Genomic DNA, 14,615 nt, shown 5'->3' with positions numbered 1-14,615 from the left:
TAGCTAACCTACATGAATCCAAGTCTCAAGGTCCAGATGAATTACATCCTAGGATACTAAAGGAAGCAGCGAGGTAATTGCTGAACCACTCGCCATAATCTTTGAAAATTCCTGAAGAACAGGAGAAGTCCCAGAAGATTGGAGAAGGGCAAATGTTGTACCTATCTTCACAAAAGGGAAGAAGGTGGATCCAGGAAACTACAGGCCTGTGAGCCTGACTTCTATACTGGGAAAGATCTTTGCACAAATTATTAAACAGCATGTATGGAAGTACTTGGATGAAAATGGAGTAATTAACCAGAGCCAGCATGGGTTTGTAACAAACAAGTCATGTCAGACTAATCTAATTTCCTTCTATGACAGAATCATCGACTAGGTTGATCAGGGAAATGTGGTAGATATAGTATATCTTGACTTTAGTAAAGCTTTTGACAAAGTATCTTATACCATATTTATTGAAAAAATGACCAAATATGGGAATAACAAGGCAACTGTTAGGATGCCTTCACACTGGCGAGGAAATCGCACCTGCGATGTTTTAACGCTTGCAATGCAGCGTTGAAACAAAATCGTGGCATGTCCATTCTTTTTGCGATCTCGCCCATTGTTTTTAATGAGGCCAGCGACAGCATCGCCAGCCCCATTTAAATCAATGGGTGAGGATCGCCATCGTCTGCCACTGTTGTGACAGCAGTGGCAGGGGACTCTCCTTTTCGGGGGGAATGGAGGGGTGCTTGAAATAAAAGCCCTACCCCAAAAATAATCAATGACTAATAAAAAAATTTTTTAAGTTGAATACATCACCTGAGTAGCGCTGTCATCTCTAGCGTGTCTTCTTGGCTCTGATTGGCTGAGCGCTGTGATCAATCAGAGGCAGCACTCAGCTGTCATTCAATGCTGAGCACTGCCTCTGATTGGTCACAGCGCTCAGTCAATCAGAGGCAGCGCTTCAGGAGGTGAGGATTTTTCAATCCCTGGCCAGAAAAGCAGCAGAAGAAGAGTGCGGTGACCTGCAAGAAGACACGAGGGAGATGACATAGCTACTAAGGTGATGTATTCTCCTTTTTTTCTACAGTTATTGATTATTTTTGGGATAGGGCGTATATTTCAAGCCCCCCCAAAAATATTTGTTGTGGAGAGTCCCCTGCCACTGCTGTCACAGCTGCTGCTTACCCCATTGAAATCAATGGGAGAAGACCACTATCTCCTGCCAGCCACAGCAAGAGATTCCTTCAGCCCTGCAGGGATAGGAGGCTGTTTCCCTGTGGAAAAGCCTCACATCCAGGGCTTCAGGAAGGATTGTTGGAGCAATATCAGGGCGTCAATCACATCCCGATATCGCTCTCGCCAATGTGCAGAAGCCCTTAGGTGGATTCACAACTGGCTGAGTGATCGTACTCAGAGTGGTCATAAATGGCTGCACATCCAAGTGGAAGAATATATCAAGTGGGGACCACAAGGCTCTGTCCTAGGCACAGTGTTGTTCAATATTTTTATAAGTGATCTGGAGAAGGGAATTGATGGAAAACTGATCACATTTGCCGCCAGCATAAAGGTAGGAGGGATAGCTAACACTAGGGAAGAGAGAGAGTATTCAAAAAGATCTAGACAACCTTGCACAGTGGGCGGCGACTAACAGAATGCAAAGTCCTACATCTGGGGAAGAAAAATGAAAAAAAGCACATACAGAATGGGAGGAATTGGTCTAAGCAGCAGCACATGTCAAAAAGACTTGGGTATACTAATAGATCATAGACTGAACATGAGTCAACAATGTGATGCAGCAGCCAAAAGGGCAAATTCTGGGATGTATTAAGAGAAGCTTAGAGTCTAGATCACATTAGATAATTATCCCCCTCTACTCTTCCTTAGTCAGACCTCATCTGGAATACTGGGTCCAGTTCTGGGCACCCCACTTTAAAAAAGACAACCTGGAGTAAGTTCAGAGTTACCAAAATGGTGAGTGGTCTGCAAATCATGTCCTATGAGGAACAGTTAAAGGATCTGCGAATGTTTAGCTTGCAAAAAAGAAGGCTGAGAGGAGACTTAATAGCCGTCTACAAATATCTGAAGGGCAGTCACAGTGCAGAGGGATCAGTCCTATTCGCATTTGCACAAGGAAAGACCAGAAGCAATGGGATGAAACTGAAAGAGAGGAGACACAGATTAGATATTAGACAGTGAGTGGAACAGGTTGCCACGGGAGGTGGGGAGTTCTCCTTCATTGGAAGTGTTCAAACAAAGGCTGGTCAAATATCTGTCTGGGATGATTTAGTAAATCTTGCATTGAGCAGGGGGTTGGACCCGATGACCCTGGAGGTCCCTTCCAAGTCTACCATTCTATGATTCATTACATAGGGGGTCACTTACGTTCGCACTCAGAATTGAATAATCAAGTTGCGACCCCTTTACTTAGGATTTAAAGAATAGTTCTGCGAAATTTCTCGTTTGTACGATACTGGGAAGTTTTATAACATAAGGGGCCATCTACGAATTGAATAATCAAGTTGTGACCCCTTTACTTTTCCTAAACAATGGTTGTGCCAAATTTCACATTTGTGTTGTACAGATGTGTGTTATCTATATATATAAAACTAGCTGATATACCCAGCTTCGCCCGAGTTAATTTGGTACTGGTGTTTATCTGGTGTTCACACGGAAAATCTTATGAAGTTGTGGTTACTTTAGAGATACTGAGGAAAAACATATGTTCACCATTTTGCATAGTTCTCTGCGTTACCCAGGAAACACCACGTGGAGGCAACCATGCGACGTTTCCGTTATATAAAATGACATCAGGAAGTGAGAGAATTAGATTACGTACATAAAATTTGGACACTAATTCTTTTGCGCTTAGAATTGAATAATCGAGTTGGGACCCATTAGCTTTTCCTATTTATGACATAATCAATGCTCCTGCCAAATTTCCCGTTTCTATGACACCGGAAAGTGAGAAAATTACATACCGCACGTAAAATTTGGACGCTAATTCTTTTGCGCATAGAATTGAATAATGGAGTTGGGACCCATTCGCTTTTCCTATTTATGACATAATCAATGCTCGTGCCAAATTTCCCGTTTCTATGACACCGGAAAGTGAGAAAATTACATACCGCACGTAAAATTTGGACGCTAATTCTTTTGCGCATAGAATTGAATAATCGAGTTGGGACCCATTAGCTTTTCCTATTTATGACATAATCAATGCTTGTGCCAAATTTCCTGTTTCTATGACACCGGAAAGTGAAAAAAATTACATTCCGCACGTAAAATTTGGACGCTAATTCTTTTGCGCATAGAATTGAATAATCAAGTTGGGACCCATTAGCTTTTCCTATTTATGACATAATCAATGCTCCTGCCAAATTTCCTGTTTCTATGACACCGGAAAGTGAGAACATTAAATTCCGTACGTAAAATTTGGACGCTAATTCTTTTGCGCATAGAATTGAATAATGGAGTTGGGACCCATTAGCTTTTACTATTTATGACATAATCAATGCTTGTGCCAAATTTCCTGTTTCTATGACACTGGAAAGTAAAGAAATTACATTCCGCACGTAAAATTTCGACGCCAATTCTTTTGTGCTAGAATTGAATAATGGAGTTGGGACCCATTAGCTTTTCCTGTTTATGACATAATCAATGCTCGTGCCAAATTTCACGTTTCTATGACACCAGAAAGTGAGAAAATTAGATTCCGTACGTAAAATTTGGACGCTAATTCTTTTGCGCATAGAATTAAATAATCGAGTTGGGACCCATTAGCTTTTCCTATTTATGACATAACCAATGTTCGTGCCAAATTTCTCGTTTCTATGACACCGGAAAGGGAAGAAATTACATTCCGCACGTAAAATTTCGACGCCAATTATTTTGCGCTAGAATTGAATAATGGAGTTGGGACCCATTAGCTTTTCCTATTTATGACATAGTCAATGCTCGTGCCAAATTTCACGTTTCTATGACACCGGAAAGTGAGAAAATTACATTCCGCATGTAAAATTTGGATGCTAATTCTTTTGCGCATAGAATTGAATAATCGAGTTGGGACCCATTAGCTTTTCTTTTTTATGACATAATCAATGCTCCTGCCAAATTTCACGTTTCTATGACATTGGGAAGTGAGAGATTTAGATTATGTACGTAAAATTTTGACACCAATTCTTTTGCGCATAGAATTGAACAATCGAGTTGGGACCCAATTTCTTTTCCTATTTTGGAGATAATCTATGCTTGCGCCAAATTTCATGTTTCTACGACATCGGGAAGTTGGAGAACTTTTGGCGAGTCAGTCAGTCAGTCAGTCAGTGAGTGAGTGAGTCAGTGAGTGAGTGAGTCAGTGAGGGCTTTCAGCTTTATATATATAGATTGAATATAGTCTGTCTGTGTGTCTGTGTGTCTGTCTGTTTGTCTGTTTGTCCTTTATGCGCTACTACACCATTCATCAGATCGCCATGAAACTTTGGGAAGTTGTTGAGTACACTCCTGGGAAGATTATAGGCATAGTACAACTATGCTATGATAAATGGCGCGCGTGCGAGCGTCGTCCACAGTTACGACCCCCCCCACGTAGATCGTTCGTTTTCCATCATTGCCACTAATTCTCTCGCTTCCCAATGTCATAGAAACATGAAATTTGGCACAGGCATTGATTATGCCATAAATAGGAAAAGCTAATGGGTCCCAACTCGATTATTCAATTCTATGCGCAAAACAATTAGCGTCCAAATTTTACATTCGGAATCTAATTTTCTCACTTCTTGATATATATAAATGAATGTATGTCTGTCTGTCTGTCTGTCTGTATGTATGTCCTTTATGCATTACTACACCATTCATCCAATCGCCATGAGACTTTGGGAAGTTGCTGAGTACACTCCTGGGAAGATTACTGGCATAGTACAACTGTCCTATGATAGGTGGGGTGCGTGCGAGCATCGTCGACAGTTATGCCCCCCCAGACAAAGATCGTTTGATTTCCATCTCAAGCACAAAAGCAAAAGGCATTACGACCAACGGGATGAGTGTTCAACTACAAAATGATGCATCTGCCGAACGTTTCGCATGACAATTGCTGGATATTGAGAATGCTGAGGTAAAATAAAAGCTGTGCTGCGATTGGTTGATATTTCTTATACTGCTGAGGTAACATGAAAGCTGTGCTGTGATTGGTTGCTATATATTATACTGCTGAGGCAACATGAAAGCTGTGCTGTGATTGGTGGCTACTTCTTATACTACTGAGGTTGCATGAAAGCTGTGCTGCGATTCGTTGTTATATATTATACCACTAAGGTAACATGAAAGCTGCACTGTGATTGGTTGCTATATATAATACCGCAGAGGTAACATGAAAGCTGCGCTGTGATTGGTTGCTATTTTTTATATTGCTGAGGCAGAATAAACGTTGCGCTGTGATTGGTTGTTATTTCTCTTACTGCTCAGGTAACATGAAAGCTGCGCTGTGATTGGTTTTTATATTTTATACTGCTAAGGTAACATGAAAGCTGCGCTGTGATTGGTTGTTATCTAGATATATAAAAACGAATGAATGTATGTCTGTCTGTCTTCGCAACAACGCGCGACGGGTAAGCTAGTTATTTATATTAATAATAATAATAATCTTTATTTGTATAGCGCCAACTTATTCCGCAGCGCTTATATTACATATGTATGCACATACTTTTGCACTTAGTATACAATAATCAAGTTGTGACCCCTTTGCTTTTCCTATTTAGGACCTAAACAATGGTTGTGCCAAATTCCAAGTTTGTATGACATCAGGAAGTTAGAGAATTAGATTAGGTACATTACATAGGGGGTCACTTATTTTTGCACTTAGCATTGAATAATCAAGTTGCGACCCCATTACTTTTGCTATTTAGGGCCTAAAGAATGCTCGTGCCAAATTTCACATTTGTACGACACCGGGTAGTTACATAACATAGGGGGTCACTTACCTTTGCACTTAGATTTAAATAATCAACTTGCGACCCCTTTGCTTTTCCTATGTAAGGCCTAAAGAATGCTTGTGTCAAATGTCATGCTTATACAACACGGGAAGTAAGAGAATTAGTGTTAGGTTGTGCGGCTGGGACCTGTGGCTCTACAGGTTTCCATGAGCGCACCTTCACAGGTGGGGGTTAATTGAGCTGCCTGGGTGTGGTATTCTCCAGCCAATCCCCCTGGTCTGCTGCACATAGATACCAGCTTCTCTTGCCAGAGAATGCTGGTCATTTTATCATTTATGCATTCTGTGTTAATCCCACTCTGAGCTTGGTTTTAAGCATGTCTGGTTTTTAGTGTCTCTCACCTTCCCTGAGGATTGTCTGGATACCTGTAGTCCCCGTCTGTATCATATGCAGACCCCCTCTTCCCTACCCTTTTACAGGTGCGGCCTCCAGACATCTGATGTCTTATGTGTGTGTCAGGTAGGTGATGCCTGACACTGTTCACTATATGTCAATACAGTGTCTGACTCTTTTCCCTTGGTGTGAGAACACTTGTGCTAGCAATGGTTTATACACTGTGTAGCCATGTCTGGGTCACCTATATATTAGGACAAGTACTAGGGGTGCACAGTCTATTCTTGTCTGGGTCCCCTATATATTAGGACAAGTACTAAGGGTGCCCTGGGCAGCCACGTGTGGGTCCCCTATATATTAGGACAAGTACTAAGGGTGCACTGTGTGGCCATGTCTGGGTCACCTTATATATTAGGAAAAGTACTAGGGGTGCCTGTGTAGCCATGTCTGGATCCCCTATATATTAGGACAGGTACTAGGAGTGCACTGTGTAGCCATGTCTGGATCCCCTATATATTAGGACAGGTATTAGGAGTGCACTGTGTAGTCATGTCTGGATCCCCTCTATATTAGGACAGGTACTAGGGGTGCACTGCGTAGTCATGTCTAGGACTCCTATATATTAGGACAGGTACTATGGGTGCCCTGTGTAGCCATGTCTGGGTCCCTATATATTAGGACAAGTACTAGGGGTGCCCTGTGTAATAATATCTGGTCCCCTATATTTTAGGACATGTACTAGGGGTGCACTGTGTAGCCATGTCTGGGTCCCTATATATTGAGACAGGTACTAGGGGTGCACTGTGTAGCCATGTCTGAGTCACTATATATTAGGACATGTACTGATGGTGCACTGAGTAGTGATGTCTTGGTCCCCTACATATTAGATCAGGTACTTGGGGTGCCCTGTGTAGCCATGTCTGGGTCCCCTATATATTAGGACAGGTACTAGAGGTGCGCTGTGTAGCCATGTCTGGGTCCCCTATATATTAGGACAAGTACTAGAGGTGCCCTGCGTAGCCGTGTCTGGGTCCCCTATATATTAGGACAAGTACGAAGGGTGCTCTGTGTAGCCATGTCTGGGTTCCCTACATATTCGGACAAGTACTATAAGTGCACTGTGTAGTCATGTCTGGGCCCCCTACATATTAGGACAAGTACTAGAGGTGCACTATGTAGCCATGTCTGGGTCCCCTATATATTAGGACAAGTACTAGAGGTGCCCTGTGTAGCCATGTCTGGTCCCCTATATATTAGGGCAAGTACTAGAGGTGCACTGTGTAGCCATGTCTGGGTCCCCTATATATTGGGACAGGTAGCAGAGGTGCACTGTGTAGCCATGTGTGGGTCCCCTATATATTAAGACAAGTACTAGGGGTGCACTGTGTAGTCATGTCTGGTCCCCTATATATTAGGACAGGTACTAGGGTTGCACTGTGTAGTCATGTCTGGGTCCCCTATATATTAGAACAGGTACTAGGTGTGTCCTGTGTAGTCATGTATGGGTCCCCTATATATTAGGACAGGTACTAGGGGTGCACTGTGCAGCCATGTCTGGGTCCCCTATATATTAGGACAGGTACTAGGGGTGCACTGTGTAGCCATATCTGGGTCCCCTATATATTAGGACAGGTACTAGGGGTGCCCTGTGTAGCCCTGTCGGGGTCCCCCATATATTAGGACAAGTACTAGGGGTGCCCTGTGTAGTCATGTCTTGGTCCCCTATATATTAGGACAAGTACTGGGGGTGCACTGTGTAGCCATGTCTGGGTCCCCTATATATTAGGACAGGTACTAGGGGTGCACTGTGTAGCCATATCTGGGTCCCCTATATATTAGGACAGGTACTAGGGGTGCCCTGTGTAGCCCTGTCGGGGTCCCCCATATATTAGGACAAGTACTAGGGGTGCCCTGTGTAGTCATGTCTTGGTCCCCTATATATTAGGACAAGTACTAGGGGTGCCCTGTGTAGTCATGTCTTGGTCCCCTATATATTAGGACAAGTACTAAGGGTGCACGGTGTAGTCATGTCTTGGTCCCCTATATATTAGCACAAGTACTAAGGGTGCACGGTGTAGCCATGTCTGGGTCCCCTATATATTAGGACAGGTACTAGGGGTGCCCTGTGTAGCCATGTCTGGGTCCCCTATATATTAGGACAGGTACTAGGGGTGCCCTGTGTAGCCATGTCTGGTTGGAGCTGCAGCTCTCAGATGATACATCGGCTCTGTGTTTGCCCCATTATGGCTTTTGCTTGTGGTGGGAGGGGCTATCCTGACCATACAGAGTAGATGTTATCATGGCCCCTCCCACCTGACCATTCCACTCACCCAGTATATGACACTGTACATCTGCGGTTCGCTCCATTCTCCCGCTGTCTCCTATCTTGTATTGTAACGGCGCTGACAATAAATGAAGAGAAATCCACAATTTGCCTTCATTTCATAATCTTCCCTAACCTTCCGTGTTAATGAGCTAATTAACTTTTGCCTTAATTACTTTGGCTTCGTTTTAATGACTTAGCTGTGGGAACACCTTCCAATCTGCAGCAATCTCCCTCTGCTTGCGTTCACAGAATCGCGGGGCTGCGAGGAGCATAACCCCAATGCCGGTAAAATGCATAATCGCGTCCAGAACCGCCAGACCTGACGCCGACCGCTCGTGTGCTGGGGCGCTATTTACTGTACTTGACCTCTGTAATGACAAGCGAGCGGAGAACCAGCTAACGAGCGATGGGAGATAATCATTCTGTCACCAGAGATTCACCCCCCACCGTCTGCGTGACTGCGGCCGTTCGCTCTCATCCATCCGTAATACAAGTACCGCACGATGTTTGCATCCCCTCCACATGTGGGCGGTCTTACTTGGGACTGTCGCTGGACCTTACAGCGGGGCCATTAGAGAATCACTACCCCAGGGCTCCAGCGAGCCGCCGCCGTGCTTCACTGTAGGGGGGTTCATCGTGCGCTTCATCGTTCCTTCTCCAGACGTACCGCGAACCCGGAGCTCCAAAAAGGGGCAGTTTTGTTACATGCGATTTTCCTGTTTTTCCCATTGAAATCACACGTTGCAGAGATGCCAAAAATCATAGGAACGTGTTTTCGTAAAACTCGCGCCCGCAAAACGTGACAAAGCGATCCATTGATTTCAATGGGTTTGTTCTCATGAGCGTGTTTCTCACGTGCGAAATTCCTGGGCGCCAGAAAAGATGGGACCTGCTCTACCTTTCTTCGTGTTATGCAGAAAGCTGCCATAGAAGTCTGCGGCAGGTAGGGAAGGGTGCGACCCCGCGGACAATCCTTGTTTATGCGCAAATACGCCCTGGTGCAGTGAGCATATTTGCATAAATGGTTTTTTTTGTCGAAGCCCTAAGACTGGGTTCACATTGGAGCGAAATCCTGCGGAAATCTTACAGAATGACCGCACGGAAATTCTGCAAAATTTCCACTGGAGCTTCGAAGCCCACAGCCTTTCGCCGCGGGTTTTGGAGCTGCTTTGCCGGCGGCATTCCGCTGCGACTATCTCTCCCCATAGAGAGGTTAGAGGCCGCCGCGGAAATGGGGAAAGAGTTGACATGCTGCAGATTTGAACTCTGCACCACATAACAATTTCAGCGCGGTTTGGTCGTAGTGTGTGGACGATATTTTTGCAAATCCCGTCCACTTTGCTGACTAATCGCAGGATTAAAAACGCGGGCGGAATTTCTGTGCAGAAAGTCCGCTCGGACATTCCGTGGCAATTCCGCCCCGTGTGAACCCAGCCTAAGGCTGCATTCCCACGAACGTATATCGGCTCGGTTTTGACCACCGGCCCCCTCAGGAATCTGGGGCAGCGGTGATAGCGCCCTCTTTCTGTCACGTCCAGGTAGTGCAGACAGAAGTTCCTGTAATTTTGAGCTTGTGAAATGCTTCCAGCTGTATGTGATGGAACATTCAGCGCCTTTGTATCTTTCTGTATCCTTTTCTGATTTGCGCAAGGCAACGATCTCTTCCCTTAACCCTTTGCAATCCAATTTAGGATTCAGGGTTTCCTAGGGAGTTTTCTCTTTCTGCCATTATACAATGGCACCATCTGCTGGCTAGAGCCTGTACTGCGGTATGGGGCATGCTGGAGAGACCCCCGACAATAGATCGGCCAGTGATATTAAGTAAGAATACCCTGCCGGACATCTTCAGACATCAGAGCTGTACAGGCTTCAGTTAGAATGTTAGAAGTCGTCAGACAGTGGATTGGAAAGGGTTAAAGTGACTCCGGTTTTGGGACAAAATGTTGACGTGGAACTGAAGGAGCAGTTATGCTACTTGCTGTTGGTATTCTGTGACGATGCCCCTCTCATCCGTCGGTTCTCGGTTATTGTTTTCAGCCATGCAAGATGGTTGATGCACTCTTCAGACTACCCAATCCCCACAGTGCATTGCTGGTGTTAAGGTTACCAATGCACTACACCAGATCTCTGATTGGCCAGCACTGCTCACGTGATCAGTGCTGCCCAATCAGAGAGGAGTACACTGTATGCATTAGGTAGCTAGAAAATGGAAGCTGCTATCTTGAATGGCTGAAAACAAGATTATGAACCAGCCAACTGAAGGGACATCGACAGAGAAGAACAACAGCGGGTTATATATCCTACCCTCCAATTCCTGGCCAAACATTTGTCCCAAAACCAGTTTGACTTGTTGGACCCCTCTCTTGACTTCGCCATATTTCTAACATGCAATCAAACATCACAGTCAGGTCCAGGTATTTGATGTGCTTTCTCTAACACACCTGGTGCAACTAATGAAGCCCTTGATTAGTTACACCCGGTGTGCTTGAGACAAGACCTGACTTGCAAATGTGTGCTCCCGCTCTGACGAGGGATTCTATTCAGGGGGTTGAATAGTTCTAAGACTGCAGCAGTCAACAAAAGTGACATTTTGTGGTCAATTTGGAGAAACCAGTTGTTATATAGTTGTCTTGAGTTATTTGAATAGTTCTTGTTTGATTGTCTTTTTGAAAACAAACAAAAGTTTATAAATTTAGCAATTAAACCTAATTTTCAATGGTGGTTGAAGCTTAAATTATTTTGATTGCAGACTCACCATTAAAGGGGTATTCCCATCATATCTATGAGATATGCCTGTCAGATGTTGGTCTCATCTCTAGGACTCTCATCTGTGTCCAGAATGGGGTTCCTCCAACCCCATTCTACTTGGTGAGGTGACTGATGGGCACCACATGCGAGTGGAGAGTGAATGGAGAGGTGGCCACTGCCCACTCCATTCACATCTGAAGGAGTTATGGGAACAGTCATGCTAACCTTAAACCTATGCCTGTCTATAACCTCAATACAGGATTGCAGCAGGTTGCATCCAGAATGGATCTCATGATGTCACCTCCAAATGGGATTGCAGAAGACAGTATTTATATACTTGTGGCACCAAACCTTACGGTAGAGATGTTATTTGGGAATAATATATTGTTCATGTGAAAACCTTTTTTTGTCTTGCAGCCTGTGATCTTGGATATTATAAGTCTTCTCCAGGAGACCAGCTATGCTCAAAGTGCCCACCATTTAGTCATTCTGACACCTTGGCTTCCCAGATCTGTGAATGTGATACCAACTATTATCGTTCTGCTATCGATCCACCTTCTGTAGCCTGCACACGTGAGTATACGACAGGAGGTCACCTCTCCCACTGAGGTCCACTGGGACCATAAGGGTGGGTATTGGCTATGAGCAGGGGCGCCCCTACCATGGGGTGAACTCCAGACCCCAGAGGGTCATTGGGCTGCCACCTTGCTGGTATTTATTTTTAATGCCCGAAAAAACTAATTCCCACTGCTGAGCTGGCCGGGCAGAAAACCGACAAGCAATTAACTCACTTGTTTTGTAGTTTTGGTCCAGCAGCGGCGCCTGTGATTAAAGTGTCACCCCATCCTTACCTCTCCACCCTGCTTCTGTGTGCTGGAATGCAGACACTGGGGAAAGGTCAGGAGTTGCATATCAATCACAGCAGTGGCAGCCTTTGCTGCCGCTGGACCAGAACTACGGAGCAAGGGATTTAAATGCTTGTCAGGTTGCTGTCTGGCTGGGGTTTACTATTACTACTGGGGCCACTATGGTATACATTATTACTACTGGGGCAACTGTGAAGGACACTATTACTACTGAGACCACTATGGAGGGCACTATTACTACTGGGGCCACTTTGAAGGATAATATTACTACTGAAGCCACTATGAAGGGCACTATTACTACTGGGGCCACTATGAAGGACACTATTACTACTGAGACCACTATGGAGGGCACTATTACTACTGGGGCCACTTTGAAGGATAATATTACTACTGAAGCCACTATGAAGGGCACTATTACTACTGGGGCCACTATGAAGGACACTATTACTACTGAGACCACTATGGAGGGCACTATTACTACTGGGACAACTATGAAGGACAATATTACTACTGAGGCCACTATGAAGGACAATATTACTACTGGGGCCACCATGGATGCCGCTTTTACTTCAGGGGCCACTGTGCGCTCATGTTGAGCACCTTTGAACACTTCTGGTGGTGGCTTATCTTCTCAAAAACAAAAGGATTGCCCATGTTGAAATCAACATGCCCAACCCTTCCTTTTTCTGATATCTGTCTTCTGGGAAGGGTAGGCACACCACCATATACCTTAGATGCAGGAGGGGCCTGCTAAGATCAGTGGGTTTGGCTTGCAATTCTCTACATACAATAGACAGTCCATGGAGCTGTTATGGAGTCCCAAGGAGGATGGAAGGGGAAATTATACCAGAGGAGGTCTTTACCAATCCTTGGTTGCCACTGGATGGACAAGCATTGGGCACTCTTGACACCAGATGACAGAATTTGATAATATTACATGGAAGGGACCACATTGTTATTTTTTCTGTAAGGCTCTGTCTTCTCCAGAAATGCTTTTGATACCAGGATCAGTTTAAAGCTCTGGAGCCCCAACACCGATCTTAACCCATTCAGGACTAGAGATTTATCACTTTTTTATTTTCATTTTTTTTTGTTCCTGCCTTCCAAGAGCCATAACTTTTTGGTGTGGCCATATATGGGCTTGTTTTTTGCAGGACGAGTTGTATTTTTGAATGGCTCTATTTAATGTACAGAAAAACCTTTAAGTTGGGAAAAATTAACAAAAAAAAGCCATTGCACCATTTTTGGTGGGTTTAGCTTCCACAGCATTCACATGACATCTGGACTTTCTTCTGTGGCTCGGTACGACCACGGGGCCACTAAACTTATATCCATTTCAATGTTTGTTTTTGCTATTTTGAAATAGTGAACAAAAAGTTTTCTTACACAGTTTATTTCCGTTGCCTATTCTGAGACCCATAACTTTTACGTTTTTTTGCCCATTGGGTTGTGTGAGCGCTGGTTTTTTGCGGAGTGAACTGTAGTTTTTATTATCACCATTTTGGAAAAAACCTACATCTTTTTGATCACTGGCTAGTCAAATTTTCTGGGAGACGGAATTAAAAAGACAATTGTAGTTATGACATTCCGTTTTTTAGGGTCTTCACCGTTGAGGATAAATATTGGGATATGTTATCCGTTCTGACTCTTATGTAGAACATACGGTGACATACCTTTATGTAGCTATATACACAGCGATAAATATGTGGTTCTATATGGAAAAGGCCGGCTGCACGCGGGCAGATTTGCATTTCAAACTCCAGAGCGGGCGTTCGCCTACAGATTCCGTAGCAAACACCGCCCATAGCATGCCATGAAAAAACGTGTTTTCCTATACATGAGTGCAAATTAACTGCGATTTTCTACTCGCAGCATGCTCTATTTCTGTGTGGATTGCGCATGGATGGCTTCCATTGAAAGGTCACGGATTCCGCTTCATCGCCTAGCGATGAGGCAGGAAAAGCAGGGATTTGAAAAAAAAAACTGTACTGCGCTTGTTCAACGGTTTGCCGTGCAGACCATCAGCAGTACAGTAAAAAAGAAGAAATGTCAGGTGCGCGCGGATGCCGGCTGTCCACAGGGTCGGATTCCTCTGCGGGCGCCCGCATGTGGAATCCAACCCAGCCATGTGCAGCCGGACAAAAGTATTGATTTTTTTTTTTTACTATTAAAGAAGCATTATTAAATATTTTTTGACATTTTTATTTAGTCCGCACCGGGGATTTGAACCTCTGATCATTTAATTGTTTGAACTATATACTGCAGTACTTCAGTGTTGCAGTATATAGCGATTTTTGATGTTGGCTTTCAAGCCCTACCAGGTCTATCTTCAGTAGGCACTGGGCTGCCATGCTAGCCTGTTGGCAC

General features: G+C 44.3%; 1 protein-coding gene across 1 annotated transcript in view; it reads left to right on the top strand.

The window, feature by feature from the left end:
• The window catches only part of EPHA8 (EPH receptor A8), a 60,006-nt gene that overhangs the window by 27,807 nt on the left and 17,584 nt on the right, over positions 1–14,615 (top strand). Inside the window, exon 3 of the mRNA XM_066606009.1 lies at positions 11,800–11,955. Coding sequence (XP_066462106.1) covers positions 11,800–11,955 — 156 coding nt within the window. The remainder of the gene's footprint in view (positions 1–11,799; positions 11,956–14,615) is intronic.

The sequence above is a fragment of the Eleutherodactylus coqui genome, chromosome 6 (assembly GCF_035609145.1).
Source record: "Eleutherodactylus coqui strain aEleCoq1 chromosome 6, aEleCoq1.hap1, whole genome shotgun sequence".
Lineage (NCBI taxonomy): Eukaryota > Metazoa > Chordata > Amphibia > Anura > Eleutherodactylidae > Eleutherodactylus > Eleutherodactylus coqui.
The sequence above is the reverse complement of the archived record's forward strand: the minus strand, read 5'-3'. Positions and strand labels throughout refer to the sequence as shown.